Below are 20,128 nucleotides of genomic sequence, written 5' to 3'. Positions count from 1 at the left end.
CTCAGTTTCTTCTGTTCATAATATCTTGCATTGGTGTGGTATATTTTTACAATTGTTGAACCAATGTTGATAATTTGTCATTAACCCAATTCCATAGTTTACATTAGGGTTCACTCTGTGTCTGGGTTTTGATAAACTCATGTTGTGTACCTACCATTGTAATATCATACAGAATAATTTCACTGCCCCAAAATTTACTTGTACTCCACACATTCGTCCCTCTTCACTCATCTACTCAAAACCTAGCAGCCACTGATCCTTTTCTAGAATGTCAAGCACATGGACTTATACTGTATGTAGCCTTTTCAGACTGACTTCTTTCACTTAGAAATATGCATTTAAGGTTTTTCCATACCTTTTCGTGGCTTGATAGCTATTTCTTTTTATTGCTGGATAATATCTCATTGTAAATGTATACAGTTCATGTATTCATTCACCTACTGATGAACATCTTAATTGCCTCTAAGTTTTGACAATTGCGAATAAAGCTGCTATGGAGATTCATGAGTAGACTTTTGTATGGGCATAAGTTTTCAACTCATTTGAGTAAATTATAGGAGTATGATTCTAGATCACAAGATATGACTCTGTTTAGCTTCATAAGAAAATGCCAAATTATCTTTCGAGATAACTGTATCATTTTATATTCCGACCTGTAATGAGTTCCTGTTGCTCCACATCTTCACCAACAATTGCTTATGTCAAGTGTTTGGAATTTTAGCCATTTAATAAGTATATAGTGTTATCATGTTTTAATTTATAATCCCTCAATGAGCTATAACATACTGTGTCTTCTTTGATGAGGTATCTATTAGATCTTTTATCCACTTTTAAACTGTGTTTTTTTGTTTTCAGATTGTTGAGTTATAAGAGTTCTTGTATACAGGTGCTTTATCACATATGTGTTTTTGTGTTTTGTATATATTTACTCCTATTCTGGAGCTTGCTTGTCTTTTCATTCTCTTATCAGTGCCTTTCACAGAGCTTTTAATTTTAATGAATTCTAGCTTGTACATTTTTTTCTTTCATGGATCATGGTTTCTGTGTTCTATCTAAAAACTCATTGCCATACCCAAGGTCACCTAGATTTTCTCCTTTGTTATCGTCTAGAAGTTTCACTATTTTGTATTTTACATTCAGGTTTATGATCCACTTTGAGTTAATTTTTATGAAAATATAAAGTCATTGTCTAGATTGATTTTTTTTTTTTTTTTTTTTTTTTTGCATGTGAAAGTTCAGTTGTTCTAGCATCATCTGTTGAAATGACTATCCTTTCTCCACTGGATTGCCTTTGCTCCTTTGTCAAAGATCAGTTGATTAAAATTGTGTGGCTCTAATTCTGGGTTTTCTGTTCTGTTAAATTGATCTATTTGTCTATTTTTTCACTAATACCATACTCTATAATGCTGTAATCTTATTATAACACTTGAAGTCAGGTAGTTTGTCTTTCAACTTTGTTCTTCTTCAATATTGTGTTGGCTATTCTGGGTCTTTTGCCTTTCCATGTAAACTTTAGAATCAGCTTATCAGTATCCACAGAGTAACTCACTTGGATTTTGATTGAGGTTGCATTGAATCTATAGATCAATTCAGTAAGAACTGACATCTTAACATTATTGAGTCTTCCTATCCATGCTTATGGAATATCTTTCCATTTTTTTGATTTTTGATTTCTTCCATCAGAGTTTTGTAGTTTTCCTCATATAGAATAATGAGAATACATACCTATTTGTTAGAGTTATACTTAACTATATTTTGGTTAATGCAAATGGTATGGTGTTTTTAATTTGAAGTTCCAATTAGTCATTGCTGGTATAACAAAAAGCAATCACTTATTAGTTCCAAAGGGGTTTTTTTTTTTTTTTAGTCAAATCTTTGGAATTTTCTGCATAAGATATCATATAATCTTCAAACAAATACAGTTTTACTTCTTCCCAATCTGTGTACCTTTTATTTCCTTTTCTTGTCTTATTGCACTTAGGAGAAGTGAGAGAAGACATACCTACCTTGTTCCCAATCTTATGGGGAAAGGATCTAGTTTCTTGCCATTAAATATGACATTAGTTGTAGTTTCTTGTAACTGTTCCTTAACAATCCATGAATTTTGAATAATATTTAAAATAAAACTGGTCATTTTCTGAGCATGACAAGGAACCGATTATGTTGAAAACTGGATATAAATAAAAGGAAAGCCTCAAGCATTTATATGGGATTATACTACTAGGCAATCAAATATATGAGAAGTATCTCCTTATAAATTTATTTCATCTAATAAATGAAAACAAAATAATAGAGTTAGAATATCACAATTTCATAATCCTTGATGAGTTAATGGCTCTAGGCATTGATCATCAGTGACTGCTAACATGAAAAAAAGTGATATTCAGATACCATGTGCCTCTTGATTAAAGAACTCTACCACCTACAGTCTTGCCAAAAGGGATCAAACAAACCCGAGTCTGATCAAGCCTCTGGATTCAACTGCCAATTTTCAGGAACTACTGAGGGGAAAGGAACACGTTCAACTTTATATATGTGCAGTCAGCAAAATGGTAAGAAAAAGAGAGAGATGCAGAGAAAATCTCCAGATTAAAAGATACTTAAAATACATATCAAGATTTTTTTAAGGACCCAATAAAAAGAAGATAAGGCTAAGCTATAGATACAGTTTAAGTACTAGACACACACATTTAGGTAATAAAGACATAATAAAATGCAAGGAAATGATCATAATAAGTTTCAGAATCATGGTTACTTTGGGAGAAGGAAAGACTATAATTGGAATGAAGAAAAGTGCATGCAAGGCTTCTTGGTAACAAAATTCTGGTCCTGGGTGGTGGTTTCAAGTGTGTTTTCCTTATAATAATTAACTAAGCTATATTTGTTTTGTGGTTTTTCTGAATATGTATTTTATTTCATGATAAAGGGTTTTTTTTTAACAAATTCTATATACATATGTGCATCTTAAGCTTAAGACTGTGTCTAATTTTTTTGTTACCTATGGCACTTAGCATAGTTCCTAGACATAAGTTCATGCCCATTCAACGGTAGATGAATGAACAATCATATAATGCCTTTATAATTCAGTGCTCTTACACAAAATCAGTAAATTAAGCTATGCCTTCTCTCTAAACTGCATACAGTAGAAAGCTTAATATAACTTTTATAAGTATTAATTTTGTCTTCCAGCATAATTTATAAAGCAGTTTAACCATTTTTTAATTTTCAAAGTTCTAAAATAATTTTCCTGCTTTATAAATCCACTTCAAAATTTTTAGATGCTTCACAGTTTTCTTTGTTGAGTCTGGAAGTTATTCGTGAAAAATTAGACATTTCTTTGGTGCTTAGACTAAGCCAGATTGGCTGAGAATAAGTGATAATTATCAAATTCAAATGAGTATTTAAAAAGTAAAATAGCGGAAAATGTGGTTAATATATCTGTTTAAGATATTTCACAGTGGCACAGTCTTATATATTCTACTTCAAACAAGAAAGACAGTTGTCCCTTCATTAGACATCTGCATGCTCAGCCAGCTGTGCTACACTGTATGAGGGCTCCAAAAAGGATGGTTTAGGTTTGGAATACAATATAGTTTTCAGTAGTTTGGCTGAAGTCTTAGTTCCAGCCTCTTGAGTTGGCACATGCAGCTTTTTCAGGTGAGCCACTACTGCAGGGCCAGGCTTAGATTGCAGGTCTCATTCTGGGAGGCGGGGTATGAGGAGGACTGGAGAACCACTTGATGGGTTCACTTAAGGCATTAGAATTCTAACCACAGATGGATCCTCCCTAGTTTCTGATAATTATTTTTAATAATATCTGAAGACGTTATTTTAGTTTAGAGTTTATAAAGACAAAGCTTAATTTGAGAATAACTGAATATATATAAACTGTATGTCATTTATTAAATTCTTAATGCAAACCAAAAGTACTTACAATATGCACTGGGGCTGTGGTTTTAACATTCATCTCTCCCTTCCCTAAGGAGTTGGTAAAACTCTAGGTCCAGGTGTTCTATTCCAATCTAGATAATCTTCCTTCCCCAAACTAATTCTACATCCATTGCTAATCATCTTTTGTGTTTAGTGAGGACCCGACCTTCTAATACATGTATGTACATCAGGCCAATTCCTTTCTTACATGATGGCTGAAACAATAATTGACTGATGAAAATTCCAAGTTTCTCTTTGCAACTTGTATTTATGGGAACCTAGTATTTGTAGTCCCTACTTGGCACGGACTATTGCCATGCAGGGATTTAAATGACCATTCACTCTTCCCATGTACATTCTGTGAAATTGGTCCTTGGCAGTTGTTTTTAAATGGCTGCTCTTTTGATACAGGTGAAAGACAGTGGGTCTGGTTACCAGTGTTTTCTGAACTGCAAACTGCACAAGGATGGAAACGATGTGTTTTCTAAGTTATATCAAAACCCTCCTAGGCAGCAACAACCTTGAGCTTTCAAATGTAATTATTTCATCATGCCTTAGGTGATACCACACATGTACGCTACTATTGTCCTTTTTGTATGTAGAGTATTCCTGTAATTATTGCCAAAAGACTCCAGTTATATGATGCTTTTTTGATCCTCTGTTTTTCAGAGGAAATATTTTCAGCGAGAAGACTTACTGGCACAAAAATTCTCTCATACATTTGTGGTTTTTTTTAAAGCAGAAAGCCCGTGTCTCAAGACCCCCAACCACAGTATACTTAGGACAGAATGGACAGTGAGATTTTAATGTCTCCTCAAGAAACTTTCAAAATCTAGGGCTTTCTGTTTGATGTTTAAAAGTGCTTCTAGTCATTTGAGTTTAAAATTACAGGGAAAGCTCCTGGGTAGACCACCCATGCTGGGTTCAAAGAAGTGATCTTTTTAAAACAGGTGCTTTTCAAATAGAGGTTGTCTTTCAAACAAGTTTTACTGAGTGGACAAGTTTTTCCTGACCCTGAGATTTTTGGTTCCCCTCCCACCATTTTTTCTCATCAGAAAGTAGTTCATTTGTGAAAGTTTCTTGGGAGAGTTTTGTGAGCGTAAGACTGTATATGCACGTTCCATACTTTACCAGTAAATGAGTTTTCTTTCATGAAAGCACAGAGGGCATTAGGACATAATCCCATGACATAATCCCATACCATGTGTTGTTGTTATTTTATGTGTATGTTTATTTATGCCTCATGATAGTTTACAAAAGATTTGAAACAAGTGGTAAGAATTCTCTTGAATAAAACAGAAAAATAGAAAAAAAAACATCAAGGCCATAAAAGATCTAGATCAAAACCAAAGGAAAAACAGGATAAATTATAAACCCGCAATGTTCTACATATGATCTCAATTTAATTCTCTCATGTATATATTTTTAAAAACGCTTAAGAATCTGCATTTTGTGTATTAACCCTACTATAAAGCTACAATATGAAACAATGTGAAATTGGCACAAAGATAGAGTTATCAATTAGACTTTGATAAAGGTTACATTTTTAAAACAATGGAAAAAGGATGGATTATTTAATAATGTTTTCAGGGGAAAAATAAATTGAGGCTCCTGTCTCACACTGTACACCAAAATAAATTATAAATGAGTCTGTAGTTCCAGCTACTTGGAAGGCTGAGGCAGAAGGATCGCCTGTCCCCAGCAGGTTGAGGCTGCGATGACCATGAGCATGCCACTGCACCCCAGCCTAAGTGACAAGAGTGAGACTTCAACTAAAAAAAAATTATAAATGAATTGCTAGTGAATTATAAAACCATAAAATTATCACACAGTGATAATTCAAGAATAAATAAATGGCTAAAAGATGACAAAACTGAATGGATACCTCATCGATAGTGAGAATGAGAAAACTTTTAGAGCATAGAAGGAAAGGCAGAAAAAAAAGAAAACCACAAATCAAAGTTATAGAACTATATAAAATTGTTTAGCCTCAATACATTAAAAATACCTATATAATAGCATAAACAAGTCTGGACACAATGGCTCACACCTTTAATCTCAGCACTCAGGGAGGCCGAGGCAGAAGGTTTGCTAGAGCCCAAGAGTTGGAGACCAGCCTGGGCAACGTAGTGAGCCCTCATCTCTACAAAAAATAAAAAAATTTAGTTGGCATGGTGGCAGATGCCTGTAGTACCAGCTGCTTGGGAGGCTGAGGCAGGAGGATTGCTTGAGCCCAGGAGTTCAAGGCTGTAGTGAGCTATGAATGTACCAGCATGAGTGACAAAGTGAAACTCTGTTTCTAATGGGAAAAAAAAACATTAACAATATGTATTAACCCCCCCTTTGTCATATTTATAATGAGAGAAACTTAGTAAATTGTTTGTAAAAGATTAAAACTTCTAAAAATTTAAAATAGTGGACTAGAACAAATAGTTAACAAAAATATAAGTATAAATAGCACCTTTATTTTGAAAAATAAAAAAGTAAATCTCTACCTTTTATCCCAAAATCAATTTATATTGTAGATTTCAATCCAAAATCCATAAAATACCAGAAGTAAATTTAAGAGAATATTATTATAATCTTTAAGTAGAATGGTCCTTCTAAGTCTGACACAAAACCCAATGTCCTGAAGGAAAAGTTTGGCAGATTGTAGCAAATAAAAATTTGAAAAAAAAAAAATTTTTTTTTCAGCTGGAGTCTCACTCTGTCGCCCAGACTGGAGTGCAGTGGCACACCCACAGCCACCGCAGCCTCGACCTGCTGGGCTCAGGCTATCCTTCCACCTCAGCCTTCCAAGTAACTGGAACTACAGGCACGTGCCTCCCAAAGTGCCGGGTAAAATTTTTAAATGCTGGGGAGGAAGGGTACTGGGTCGGCCCCAGACTCACTAAGCAGGAGGTATCACACTTCCAGACTTCAAACTTTACTATAAGGCTACTGTAATCAAAATAGCCTGGTATTGGTACAAGAACAGGCATATAGACCAATGAAACAGGATAGAGATTCTGGAAGCAAAGCCTCAATTTCTCAACCAATTCATCTTTGACAAACAAGCATTGGGGAGGGGAGAACCTATTCAGTAAATGGTGCTGGGAAAACTGGCTGATCACATGCAGAAGATTGAAACAGGACCCCTACCTATCACCATACACAAAAATTAACTCTAAATGGATCAAAAACCTAAACATAAAACCTCAAACTATAAGAATCTTAGAAAATGCAGGAGACACCCTTATGGACATTGGAACAGGCAACTAATCCCTGATCAAAACCATAAGTGTCCATACCATAAGAAATAAGATAGACAAATGGGACCTCATCAAACTGATGAGCTTCTGCAAAGCAAAGGAAACCATTAAGAGAACAGGGAGACAGCCCACAGAATGGGAAAAAATATTTGCCAACTGTATATCTAACAGAGACCTGGGATCTACAAGGAACTCAAACGCACTGAAAGGAAAAAAATAAACAGTCCCATTAAAAAATGGGCAAAAGACATGAAGAGACACATCTCAAAAGAAGCCAACAGACATGAAAAAGTGCTCAGCCTCACTCATCATCAGAGAAATGCAAATCAAAATCACATTGAGATACCACCTAACCCCAGTAAGAATGGCCATGATTAATAAAACAAACAACAATAGATGCTGGCAAGGATACAGAGAAAAAGGAACGCTTCTACACTGCTGGTGGGAATGCAAACTTGTGCACCCTCTTTGGAAGACAGTGTGGTGATTTCAGAAAGAAGTAGAAATTGATCTCCCATATGACCCAGCAATCCCCCTATTGGAAATAGTCCCAGAGGAACTCAAATCTTTCTACAAAAAGGATACCTGCACATGCATGTTTGTTGCAGCTCTATTCAGAATAGCAAAAACATGGAACCAGCCATACTGCCCATCAAAGCTGGACTGGGTAAAAAATATGTGGTATATATACACAGTGGAATATTATACAGCCATAAAGAAGGACAAACATATGGACTTTGCAGCAATTTGCATGGATTTAGAGTCTATCATATTCAGTGATCTATCACAGAAACAAAGAACACAGTACCATATATTCTCACCCATAAGCAAACCTTGAACAATTATCATAGTACTATGAGAAAGGGATTGGCCACAATAGGAAACTGCCAGGGGACGGGTGGTGGGATTGGCAGTTGAAGAAAACTGCTGGGGGAGGGAGGGCCACACCTCATCAACAAGGGTACCTGCATAATGAACATTTGTATACCTAACCCTGAATTGTACACATCTTTAAAATAAAAAAAAGAAAAGAAAAAAATGTTTAATGAAAAAAACTTTAAAAATTAGATAGCAACAAACTAGAAGTTATTGCAAAATAATGACCAAAGGGTTAAATCTGTATTACCAGTAAAGAACCTCATAAATCACTAAGAAAAACACAAATGCCCCAATAGAAAACTGGTCAAAGGCACATTGTGATACAATGAAGGAAAATATGAGTGGACATGTCAAATAAACACTGAAAAAAATCTTTAATCATACTAATAAAATAAATGCAGCCTTTAAAAATATCAGTTTTATTTTGCTGTCAAATTGGTAAAGATTTGTTCTAATGAATTATCTAATGTTGCCAGGCATGGTGGTTCACACCTATAATCCCATTACTTTGGGAAGCTGAGGTAGGTGGATCACTTGAGCCCAAGAGTTCAAGACCAGCCTAGACAACATAGTGAGACCTCATCTCTACAAAACAATAAAAAAATTAGCCAGCCATGGTGGCGTGTACCTGTAGGAGAGAGAGAGAGAAGAAGGGAGGGAGGAAGGAAGAAAGGAGAAAAAAGGAAGGAAAGAAAAAAATTGTCTAATGTTGGTAAAAGCATGGAGAAAAATCTTTTTCTGGGAGTATAAGTTGTTTTTTTTTTCTGGAGGGCAGTTTGAATTTGACCGTGTCTATCAAAAGCCTCTAAGAAGTTCATATTCATTAATCCAAAATATAATTACTGAAAATTTATCCTAAGGAAGCAGGCTAAATGATACAGAATAATTTGTTCAGCAGTTGTTGAAACCATGGGTTGTGCTCTTAAGCTGCATAGCATCTCAACCATGGATTCTATGTTGCAGAGTTCCCAAACATAAAATGGCTCTCCCACTCTAGAAACTGAGAATGCCAGTTATTTGCTTCTGAGTCTTTATTGTACCTAGGATGCAGGCATATGACCAAGGTTTTACAATCTAAAATACCCACTCCAGGCTTTTGCTTGAAAGCTAATGAAGTGAAGAAACAAGGACATCCTAAACTCTATTCTTTTGAAAGTTGGAAGCAACTGTATCTGGTGTCCAAAATCACACTATCAGTTCAGGCCATGGCATGTGGTGCTCAGTGGTTTTTATCAGCAGACCAGTTTTGTGGTGTGTGCTTGGGGTTTTATTCCTGGAAATGTAACTTCTGCCCTGAGTTTTCCAAATTCTGTGATATACTCAACAGCTTGTCAGTTCCTTTCTATGTAAATCGACCAGAGCTTTTTGTTAGTTTCCCTGTGGCTTGCACTTAAGAATCCTGTATTAATAAGCAGCTTTATTTATAACATTGAAAATTGGACACAACAATAAGAGATTGGTTGAAGTAAATGTTTATATAGTATGAGATACTATTCAGCCTTTTAAAGTCATTTAGTATTTTTCAATTTAAGTATTTTAATCAGAAAACATTTGAGATAGGACATCAGGTACTTAGAAAATTGTCGGCAGACTTCTGAATTGGTTCCAAAAACACTACCAGTTGTTTACTTACTCTTAAAAGGAAAAAAAGCAACAACAACAAAAAAACACTACCAAACATATCCACAGGGGATGCTACTCCTTCTGAGGCCAAACACAAGATTGGAAGGAAGGAAACTCACAGGTAACACCAAACACACAACTATCTCTTACACACAGGAAACCACAAAGTGTGTACCTGAAGATGCAGATCAGAGATGAGCACATTTTACCCCACTGGTTCTTGAACCCAGGAAACTGGAAAATGGACCCTAGAATGCTACTCCTGGAAAGCATCACATTTCCACACCTGGCTTAGTAGCAGCAATGGCCAGAAGCCACAGGAAAATGTCTTTGACTCACTTTCGACTCCAAATCTTGTAGGCTACTGTTTGTGTAGGGGGGAAATTAGCTTTCATATGCACAGCCTATCCCTGGAAGGATAAGTAAAACAGTAACCATGTTGATTTCTAAGGTAAGACTGGGGAACATGAGGCAGTAGGTGCTTTTTATCATACACCCTTTTTGAGTGTGTTGCATTGTGGTCATCATCACCTGTTCAAAAAGCTGCCAAGCTAAATTTTAATTATATCTTAGCACAGTAGTTTTCAATGTATTCCAAGATAACATACCTCTAGGCCTCTAAGGAAGTCCTCAAGGCTCTTTGAGAGGAGAAGGCTGGTTAGGCTCCTGGGTCCTCCACTTCTGCTTCTGCCAAAGCAACTTAGATTTTATCTGTTCTGTGGTTTAAGTTTCTGAGTAAGGTTTTGTTTAAAGAAACATTTGCTGTTCTTCTTAAAAATTAAAAACAAGTGTTATAGAAGATATTAGATGACATAGAAAACTGTTCATTATTATGTATTATTAATTTATGTATTATGTGACTCTCCCCATGTACATGTTAATAAAAGTTTGTATGTCTTTTTTCCAATAAAAAAAGGAATAAATGAAAAATGGGGAGATATACACACACACACACACACACACACACACACACACACACACACACACACATATATATTTGACTGGAAGCACAAATACTAAATTTTATCTTGATAGTATTTTACAATTTTTGTGCTTCTCTTTCCCAAATGTATTACTTTTTTTTTTTTTAAGTCTGGCTCTCACTCTGTCGTCTAGGCTGGCGTGCAGTGGCACAATCATGGCTCACCATAGCCCTGATCTCCTGGGCTCAGCTATCCTTCCACTTCAGCCTCCGAAGTAGTTGGGACTATAGACATGCATCACCATACCCAGCTATGTTTTTGTGGTTTTTTTGGTAGAGATGAAGTCTCATGATATTGCCCAGGCTAGTCTCAAACTCAAGCAATCTACCCACCTTAGCCTTCCACAAAGTGCTGGAATTACAGGCGTGAGCCACTGTACCCAGCCCTATTAAAATTATTTTATAGCCATAAATGCACATTATTTTTTAAGTTAAATAGAAAACTCCCCTTTGAAAATTTAGGTGTGCTAAAAAATCAACTCTAAATGGATCAAAGACCTAAATGTAAAACGTCAAACTATAAGAATCTCAGAAAATGTGGGAGATACCCTTACAGAAATCAGAGTAGGCAACCAATTCCTGATAAAAAAAAAAAACCCTAGATGTAGCCAGGCTCGGTGGCTCAGCCTATAATCCCACACCTTTGGGAGGCTGAGGTAAGTGGATTGCCTGAGCCTACAGGTTCGAGACCCGCCTGGGCGGCGAGACCTCATCTCTACAATAAATAAAAAAATCAACCGGGTGGGGTAGCGCATGCCTCTAGTTCCAGCTACTTGGAAGGCTGAGGCGGAAGGATCACTGGAGCCCAGCAGGTCAAGGCTGCGGTGGCCGAGAGCGGCCACTGCACTCCAGTCTGGGCGACAGAGTGAGACTCCAACTCAAAAAAAAAAAAAACCCTAGATGTCCATGCCATAAGAGATGAGATAGACAAGTGGGACCTCTAAGCTAAAAAGCTTCTGCAAGACAAAAGAAACCATCAAGAGAGTGGGGAGACAGCCTGTAGAATGGGAAAAAATATTTGCCCACTGAATGTCTGACAAAGGCCTAACATCCAGGATCTATAAGGAACTCAAACATGCCGAAAGGAAAAAACAAACAGCCCCACTAAAAAGTGGGCAAAAGACATGAATAGACACTTCTCAAAAGAAGATACAAGAGCAGCCAACAGACATAAAAAAGTGCTTATCCTCACTAGTTGTCAGAGAAATGTAAATCAAAAACACTTTGAGATACCAACTAACCCCAGTAAGAATGGCCATCATTAATAAAACAACACTGCTTTGGGAATGCCATGGGAATGCAAACTAGTTCAACTTGTATGGAAAACAGTATGGTGATTTCTGAAAGAATTTGAAATTGACCTTCCATGTGACCCAACAATCTCCCTACTGGGAATATACCCAGGGGAACTCAAATCATTCTACAAAAACAATAACTGCACATGCATGTTTATTGCAGCACTATTCACAATAGCAAAAACATGGAACCAGCCATGCTGCCCATTGAACCTGGACTGGATTTTAAAAATGTGGTACATATACACAATGGAATATTACATAGCCATAAAGAAGGACAAACATATGAACTTTGCAGCAACTTGGATGGATTTAGAGTCTCATAATACTCCGTGATCTATCACAGAAACAAAGAACAAAATACCACATGTTCTCATAAGTGGACCCTGAACATTCACCATAATACTTTAAGAAAAGAGTTGGCAGTAGCGGAATACTGCCAGGTTGGGAAGGGGATACACAACATCAATAAGGATACGTGATCTCAAACCAAGCAAAGTGGGAACCAAAGAGAGGCCCAAACTTTACCTGTACAATATCTACTTGTATAGCTAATCCTGAATTGTACCCCACATCTTTAAAACAAGATAGAGATTTAAAAAAATAAAAACTAACTAGTAGAAAAAAATTCAGCTCACTCATTTGTTGAACCAGTAGTATTTTTTCTGATGTCTAGGGAAAATAGGTTAATTTTTTTGTTTTCTTAAATTTATTGAATGATGTTCTGAAGAATAAATACCATTTTCCATGTTGGTTCATAAAGAAATGGAACTTTGGAAAAAAGAAAATGTAGGTGTGCTGTCAAATAAAGGAAATAATGCTGACTGATACTTGAGAAAGATTTGCTAGAGTCTCCAACTAATGTGTCATAAATGTGTTTCATGTTGGCCAAGGATTTTCTGTACAGTCATCAGATTAGGTGAGGCTGGGAGCAGGTGAGTCTCCTCTTGGCACCCAACAACTTAGAGTCCTTTCATCATTTATGCCAGTATCTCATGAAAACACTTGGGAAGCACTGTGTTTTATTATCCTGAAAATAAGCATGTGTATGTAGCCTGCTTTAATTTGATTCAATTTATTAACATTTCTTTTGTGCTGTATTCATTAATAATAAAAAGATTAATAACCTTAATAATAAGAGTAATAGCTCTAATAAGAGCTACCATTTATTAAGTACTTAATCATGTGCCAAGCACAGTCCTCAGTACTTTACCCTATTATCTCAGTTCTCAATGACAACCATATGAAGCCTAGGTATTGTTATTCCAGTTTTATGGGTGCTAAAATGTTAAATTGCTAAAATCTTGAATCTTAGGTAAGAATGGGATTCTTACCTAAGCATATCATATTCTGGGGTCTACTCTTAACCAGTATACTCTACTGTGCCCATTTTTTCAGGAACCTATCAATTACAAGTGAGGCTTAACTATATTAGATAGTTTTACAAGTACAACAGGTGCTTTCACTATCCCTCTCCCACTAGAGCATCAGGTCCTTTAGGACAGAGGACTTGGCTGTCTTATCCCCCAAGTGCAGTGCCTAGAACACCACAGGAACTTGGATATTTGTTGAATGAATGAATACTCACATGGTTGCTCTAAAACCTCTAAAATCACCCAAAGAGATTTTGAAACATTCAAATGTTAGGATTCTACCCCAGTCCCCAATTAGCATCACCAGGGAAGGAACTCAAGCAAGCATAAATGGTTAAAGATCTACAGGCGACTCTAATGCTTAGTAAAGATATAGAACACTTATCCTAGAACCAGAATTCTCTAACTTGAACACACATCAAAATTATCTGTAGAACTTGTTAAAACAGGTTTCTTGACCCCACCCTCAGAATTTCTCTTACTAGGTCTGGAGTAGAGCTTGAGAATTTTCATTTCTAACAAGTTCCCCGGTGATACTGATGCTCATAGTCTGTAGACTACACTTTTAAGAACTACTGTCCTGGAGGATTGGTGACAAGAAACTAAATCAAAACGTTATTACATAGGACTTAAGGAGGAGATTTAGTAAGATAGACCAAAATAAACATTGATTACTCAGGCAATGCAGGTTTTAGTCACAGTCTTCAGAACAGCCATGAGAGTGTCCACTGAGCTTATTGCTGCAAAAGAGTCTTTGAACAATGGCATATCATTTTTTTTAATAACCCAGAGAAAAGCATTTCTTGATCAGCTTAACCTTAACCTGTTTGGGCCCACCAGACGTTTTTACCTTCTAGGAAAAATGTCCTCATCTGCTCCATCCATGTCCATACAGTGTGCAAGCAGGTGTGGTGTTCACTTCCCAAAACTCCATGGGGAATTCTCATAAGGAAAGCCTCCAGTTTTTCCTCACAGGTGCTCATCTCTTCTATTATCTGCTCTTATTCTGGACCTGGAGGTCTGGCAATAGAAGTTTTAGTAGAACTTTTCTTCTGGGTATTATTTTATCAATTCCTGGATGACATCTAAGAGTATTAAGAAATTACTAGATAGACCACGGGGTGTGGTGGCTCATGCCTGTAACCCCAGCATTTTGGGAGATGGAAGTGAGAGGATTGCCTAAGCCCAGGGATTCAAGACCAACCTGGGCAAGTTGGCAAGACCTCATCTCTACAATAAATCAAAAAACTAGCTGGGCGTGCTGGCACATGCCTGTAGTTCCAGCTACTTGGAAGACTGAGGGGGAAGGATCGCCTGAGCCCAGCAGGTCGAGGCTGTGGTAGCCATGAGCATGCCACTGCACTTCAGCCTGGGTGACAGAGTGAGACTCTGACTCAAAAAAAAAAAAAAAAGAAAAGAAAAGAAAAGAAAGAAAGAAATTATCAGGCAGACTGGTAAATATGTTTCCATTATCTGCAGCTGCAGGTGATAGAAATTAGTAAGAGTTATTAGGTACCAGTGAACACTGGGTTCTGAATGAAAGGTATAAGCTTTTATATCTGGCTGATGGACCTTGCACCTAATAGTATTTGGCTTGGTTTTTTTTTTAGAGTGACTTTCATCCTATGCCAATGACTTTTGTACCGTTCATTTTATGTATTTCTAATTGTTTGGAGAAGAGCTGTACAGGTTTTACAAATGGTGTTTTTCTCCTTCTATTAGGTCTCTCTGCAATGCAATCAATGTTTACAACCTCACCTGCAATAACTGTTCAGAAAACTGCGCTGATGTTCTGTTTAGTAACAAGATTACCTTTTTAATGGACCTCCTGATACACCAGTTGACGGTATGTGATATTATTGCTTTGAGTTAGAAACAGTTAAGGTTTGAGAAATAGCCCCTGTGGAGAAAACTAAAAGAATTCAGCTTATTTACTCTCCAGATGAGGAAAAAAAAAAAAAAAAGTGAAGATGATTGGGAGAGTAAAGTAGGAACTGACAGAGAAACCTTTTAATAATTTGAAAATTTGTATCAGATTCTTCTGAGTTCCAGTATTTAATGGGTAATAGACTTGTAGCACTTGCTAAGATCACAAATTGACATAGATTAGGGCTTTTGAATGAGTTGGACACAAAGCCAAACCTCTAAACCCACAGGAATGAGTGCTGCACAAGGGAAGAAAGTTGAGAAAACCTCGAAACCTCTCTGTCAGCTTAAGTTAAAAGGGCCAGTGTAAGAAGAACTTTTTGATGGCTACTTAGATTTTTAAAAGGAAAACTCCTCTATCAGAAAAGGGCAAACCTGTTATACTTTTGAAATGGGAACAAGCAGTCAATTGTCACCTTAAGTTTTACTCCGGTTCACAGATGTTGAAAGAAGTAAACTCTGTATAATAGCCAAAGGTTTTAAGTATGTCAACTGCAGTCACCAGGAGTTTCCTGGTGAGGTTTCTGAGCCCCTGAGGTATTGGCACAAAATCACTCTCAAGCTGCACAAGTTTATAACACAGGAGATTTATTTTTCAGAACCAATTTATTTTTACTCAGCACGCAGTTCTAATAGCTCTTCCTTAAACTACATGCTTTTTGCTCTCTTTCCTCCTCCATCCAGTTAATTCCTACAAATTTTGCAGACTTAACTGAGGTATACTTCTCCACAAAATCTTCCCCTGCCTGACTCCTCCCCCAGTTCCAGGCTAAGCATATTTCTCATGTGATCCAAGGTTTTACAACTCTGACGGGCTTGCTCACATTGACTTGCATATAACTGTCTACCTGTCCACTTCCCCCAACTAGCCATAAAATTGATGAGGACAGGAAGTAACTTATCACTGTCTTCAAGATCCTAACACAGAGCTGGCACTTAGTAGATTCAGTATGTCACTGAATGAATATATGAGTGAATAAATGAATTTCTACACATCACGAGCTGAAAATGAAAAATGGAATTAAAAAGGCCTTATAGGCAAACATACTAACTTTGAGAGGGGACAGTAGCGAGAGAGAACAAACAAAAATACACATCTAGAACTGTTGCATCATACAACAATAGCTGTTTATAGTGATAACAGTGATTCATCAATCAAAGGCTAAATTCTATGTGATTTTATCTAAAAGAGAAGGCATTAAAATATGGGTAAGACATTTTAGAAAAATATTGGCAAAATACTTAAAAGCAACACAAGGAAAATAGGCTTAATATTTGTTGTATGCCTTTATATGACAGGTATTTTAATATAAATTGCTTTATTTAATTTTCAAAATACCTTCTTAAAATCAGTATTATTATTCTATTTTGCAAATGAGGAAACTTAAGTCCCAGGAAGGTTGGCTTGCCCTCATGGAGCCAAGAATCAAACCTAGGTCTGTCAAACCCAAATCGATGGTCATTTTACACAATAACAGACATACTTTTCAAAATGTCAATGTCATAAAAGACAAGGAAAAAGTGAGGAACTGTCACAGAATGGAGGAGACATAATAGTTAAATATCATGTAGGCTCCTGGACCAGAAAAAAGGGACATTAGTTGGAAAACTGGGAATTTCAAGTAAGGACTATAGAATAGTTAATTTTATTGCCTCAATGTTAATTTCCTCCTTTCAATAATTACACTGTAGTTTTGTAAGGAGTGAAAGTAAGGGACACAGAATGAAAGGACCTCTATTTTTGTAATATATCTGTCGAATTAAAATTATTTCAAAACAAATTGAAAAACAAACCAAATATCCCATGGTTTCCCACAGTTCCATACTGTATTATCTGGAAGAATTTAGTCTGTGAAACTTTTTCTGTGTTGGTGAGAGAAGAGATATTACTTTGAACAGAACAAGGTGAAATAGAATGGCATTTGAAATGTGGAGGAATGAACAAGACTTAAAAAAAATGATCTTGTCTTTTCATTCTTTTCTAGTCAATAACTATTATTGAGTTCATTTATTTTCTCTCAATGATTAACTGATACGTTGATGACATATTATCTTAGTTCAGCTACTATAACAAACTACCATAAATTGCATGACTTATAAACAACAGAAATTTATTTCTCACAGTTCTGAAGTCTGGAGGTTAATATTAGATGCCAGCATGGTCAGGTTCTGGTGAAGGCCCCCAGCCATATTGCAGACTGTTGACTTCTCATTGTAGCAGAAAGAGCACTTAGCTCTCTAGCCTCTTTATAAGGGCTTTAATCCCATTCATGAGGATTCCAACCCTTATGACCTAATTACCTCCCACATGCCCCACCTCCAAATGCCATCACTTTGGGAATTAGATTTCAACATATGAATGGGGGGGTGGCACAAGCTTTCAGTCCTTAATACACATAGTAAATAGTATGATGGCAACCTGTTCAGACTACTATGGGAGCATAGAGGAAGATGTTCAGCAGTCCTGCCTCGGAGGGTCACAAAGGAGGGATATCTGAGCTAGTTCTTAGCCCCCTATAATACCTATCATTTAATAAGTGCCAACCATGTGCCAGGAGCTGGTAATTACCTTGATCATTTCCCTTTTCTTTGAAAGCCGTAGTTTCCTTTGAATAATATTCCCTTGCTTCATGATCTCAAGGTTTTCTGACATTCAGAAAAACTTTTAATCTCTCAGTCAATGGATCTGACCACATTCTGTGCTTTTTTTGCCCTGTGAATTTTACTCAATTTGGAAGTAGGATCCGGGGACATTTGTTTACCAAGCTCATTTCATTCCTCCTTTCCGTATATGTAGCACTTCCTGGTTTTCTCTGTTCCTTTGGGGTCTTTATTTTATTCTGGTCAATTCTTATATTCCTGTGACTGAATTTATGGTAGCGAGCATAGGAGGATGTTTCCTGGTTTGGGTGGTTGGTAATGGTGATTCTTATGTGTCTGGGAAATCACTTGAGTGCAATTTCATTTTTCTTGATAACTGGTTTTAATGTACATATAACTGAGATATGGACCACTAAATTGTTAGTATCCTTTAAATAAGGGATTATAAAAAGTCATCACATTTTCCATCAGGAATAGAAAAAAGCATAAATGAAGCTAATTAATTTTGATTTGACACCTGATTACTGGGTGCTTTAGCCTTTTTGGTTCTTTAGCAAATCCAGATGGTTTAGAAGACATTTTCTTCCAATCTAGCTGCTTGAGGTTTGTTTTAGCACTCCTGTATTTTGTTTTAATTACTATTTGCAAAGCATCTTACAGATGCCAGGGTTACAGAGATGAATTGAACATAGTCCCTTCACTCTAAAAGCCCACAGTTAAAAAGGGAAGAAATTGCATACATAAATATTAAAGTCTGTAAGAAGCTATGAGAAGTTCTGTAATATCATCAGAGCTACAAGTGGCCCAAGCAACCTAGTAGGGTATCTAGCACATAATAGATGTTTGTTGAATAAATGATAAACGAATGAATGACTTCTAACTTAGGGAACTGGGAAGGTTTTGGGGAAGAAGTTGGATTTGATTATACTTTGAATATGAGTGGGACTTCTACATTTCTTTGTTTATAATTTTTATAAAAGATAAATTAGCACATGCAGCACTGCAAAAGAAAGTGCTTTCTCTTAAAGTATAGATATAAAATAATACTTTTAGAATAAACTCTTGGGGAATTTATTTGGAGCCCTGTAGAACCAGTTCATTTAGACAGGTTCCCCTGGGAATGAATGCTAGCTAATACAGATGTATTATCTTCCGTGAAGCATGAAAGCTTTAAAATATGTTAAAGAAAATTTCTTTAGTCATTCAGAAAGTAATTGTTAACTATCTTCTCTGTGCCTGGATCATCCCAGTGCACAGAACAATGGGCCTTTAGCCTCAAGATGACTCCTAAGGAGATCATACTTGCACATCGGAAGGCGATAAAAAGACCAGTAAAAGGAGCAGAATGGCAAAATAGAAAGTCCCAACCCAGGCTCGGTGGCTCAGCCTGTAATCCCTTGCCTTTGGGAGGCTGAGGTGAGTGGATTGCCTGAGCCCACAGGTTCGAGACCCGCCTGGGCAGCGAGACCTCATCTCTACAATAAATCAAAAAATCAGCCGGGCGTGGTAGCACACGCCTGTAGTTCCGGCTACTTGGAAGGCTGAAGTGGAAGCATCGCTGGAGTCCAGCAGGTCGAGGCTGCAGTGGCCGGGAGCGGCCACTGCACTCCAGTCTGGGCGACAGAGTGAGACTCCAACTCAAAAAAAAAAAAAAAGTCCCAGCCCTCATTTCCCCACAGAGCTACTAATCTAACAACAATATGTGGACCAAAATACCTTTATGAAAAGTTCAGAAACCTGTTAAGAAGTTACAGTAGGCTAGGCTCAGGGGCTCAGCCTGTAATCCCAACACTTTGAGAGTCCAAGGCAAATGGATTGCCTGAGCCTGCGGGTTTGAGACCAGGCTGGGCAACTTGGTGAGACCTCCTTTCTACAATTAAAAAAAAAAAATTAGGCGGGTGTGGTAACTCACGCCTGTAATTCCAGCTACTTGGAAGGCTGAAGCCGAAGGATCGCCAGAGCCCAGCAGGTCGACGCTGGGGTGGCTGTGAGCATGCCACTACCTTCCAGCCTGAGCAATGGAGTGTGACTCCAACTCGAAAAGAAAAAGTTACGATATCTCAAACAAACTCTAAGCCAATAAAGCCACTTTAAAATGGGTAAGAAGAGCTATTTCACTTTACCTACAATCAGTCTTCCCCCAAACCAGTACAGTTGAGTGCCTGGCTCCCTGCTTTTCCTGTTGTAATGGAGAGAGGGGGCAGTGGAACAGGCATTCAGCATTCCAGCTTTTCAGAGGGCTGCCTATAGGACTGATTTCTGTCTTGC

At 37.1% G+C, this 20,128-nt stretch overlaps 1 protein-coding gene across 1 annotated transcript in view; it reads left to right on the top strand.

The window, feature by feature from the left end:
• Nucleotides 1–20,128, top strand: part of LOC103252663 (S phase cyclin A-associated protein in the endoplasmic reticulum-like) — a 213,183-nt gene that overhangs the window by 102,722 nt on the left and 90,333 nt on the right. Inside the window, exon 4 of the mRNA XM_008051254.1 lies at nt 15,056–15,179. Coding sequence (XP_008049445.1) covers nt 15,056–15,179 — 124 coding nt within the window. The remainder of the gene's footprint in view (nt 1–15,055; nt 15,180–20,128) is intronic.

This window comes from Carlito syrichta, unplaced genomic scaffold (assembly GCF_000164805.1).
Source record: "Carlito syrichta isolate Samal-C Ts95f unplaced genomic scaffold, Tarsius_syrichta-2.0.1 Scaffold169214, whole genome shotgun sequence".
NCBI lineage: Eukaryota > Metazoa > Chordata > Mammalia > Primates > Tarsiidae > Carlito > Carlito syrichta.
This window is presented reverse-complemented; position numbering and strand designations above follow the sequence as displayed.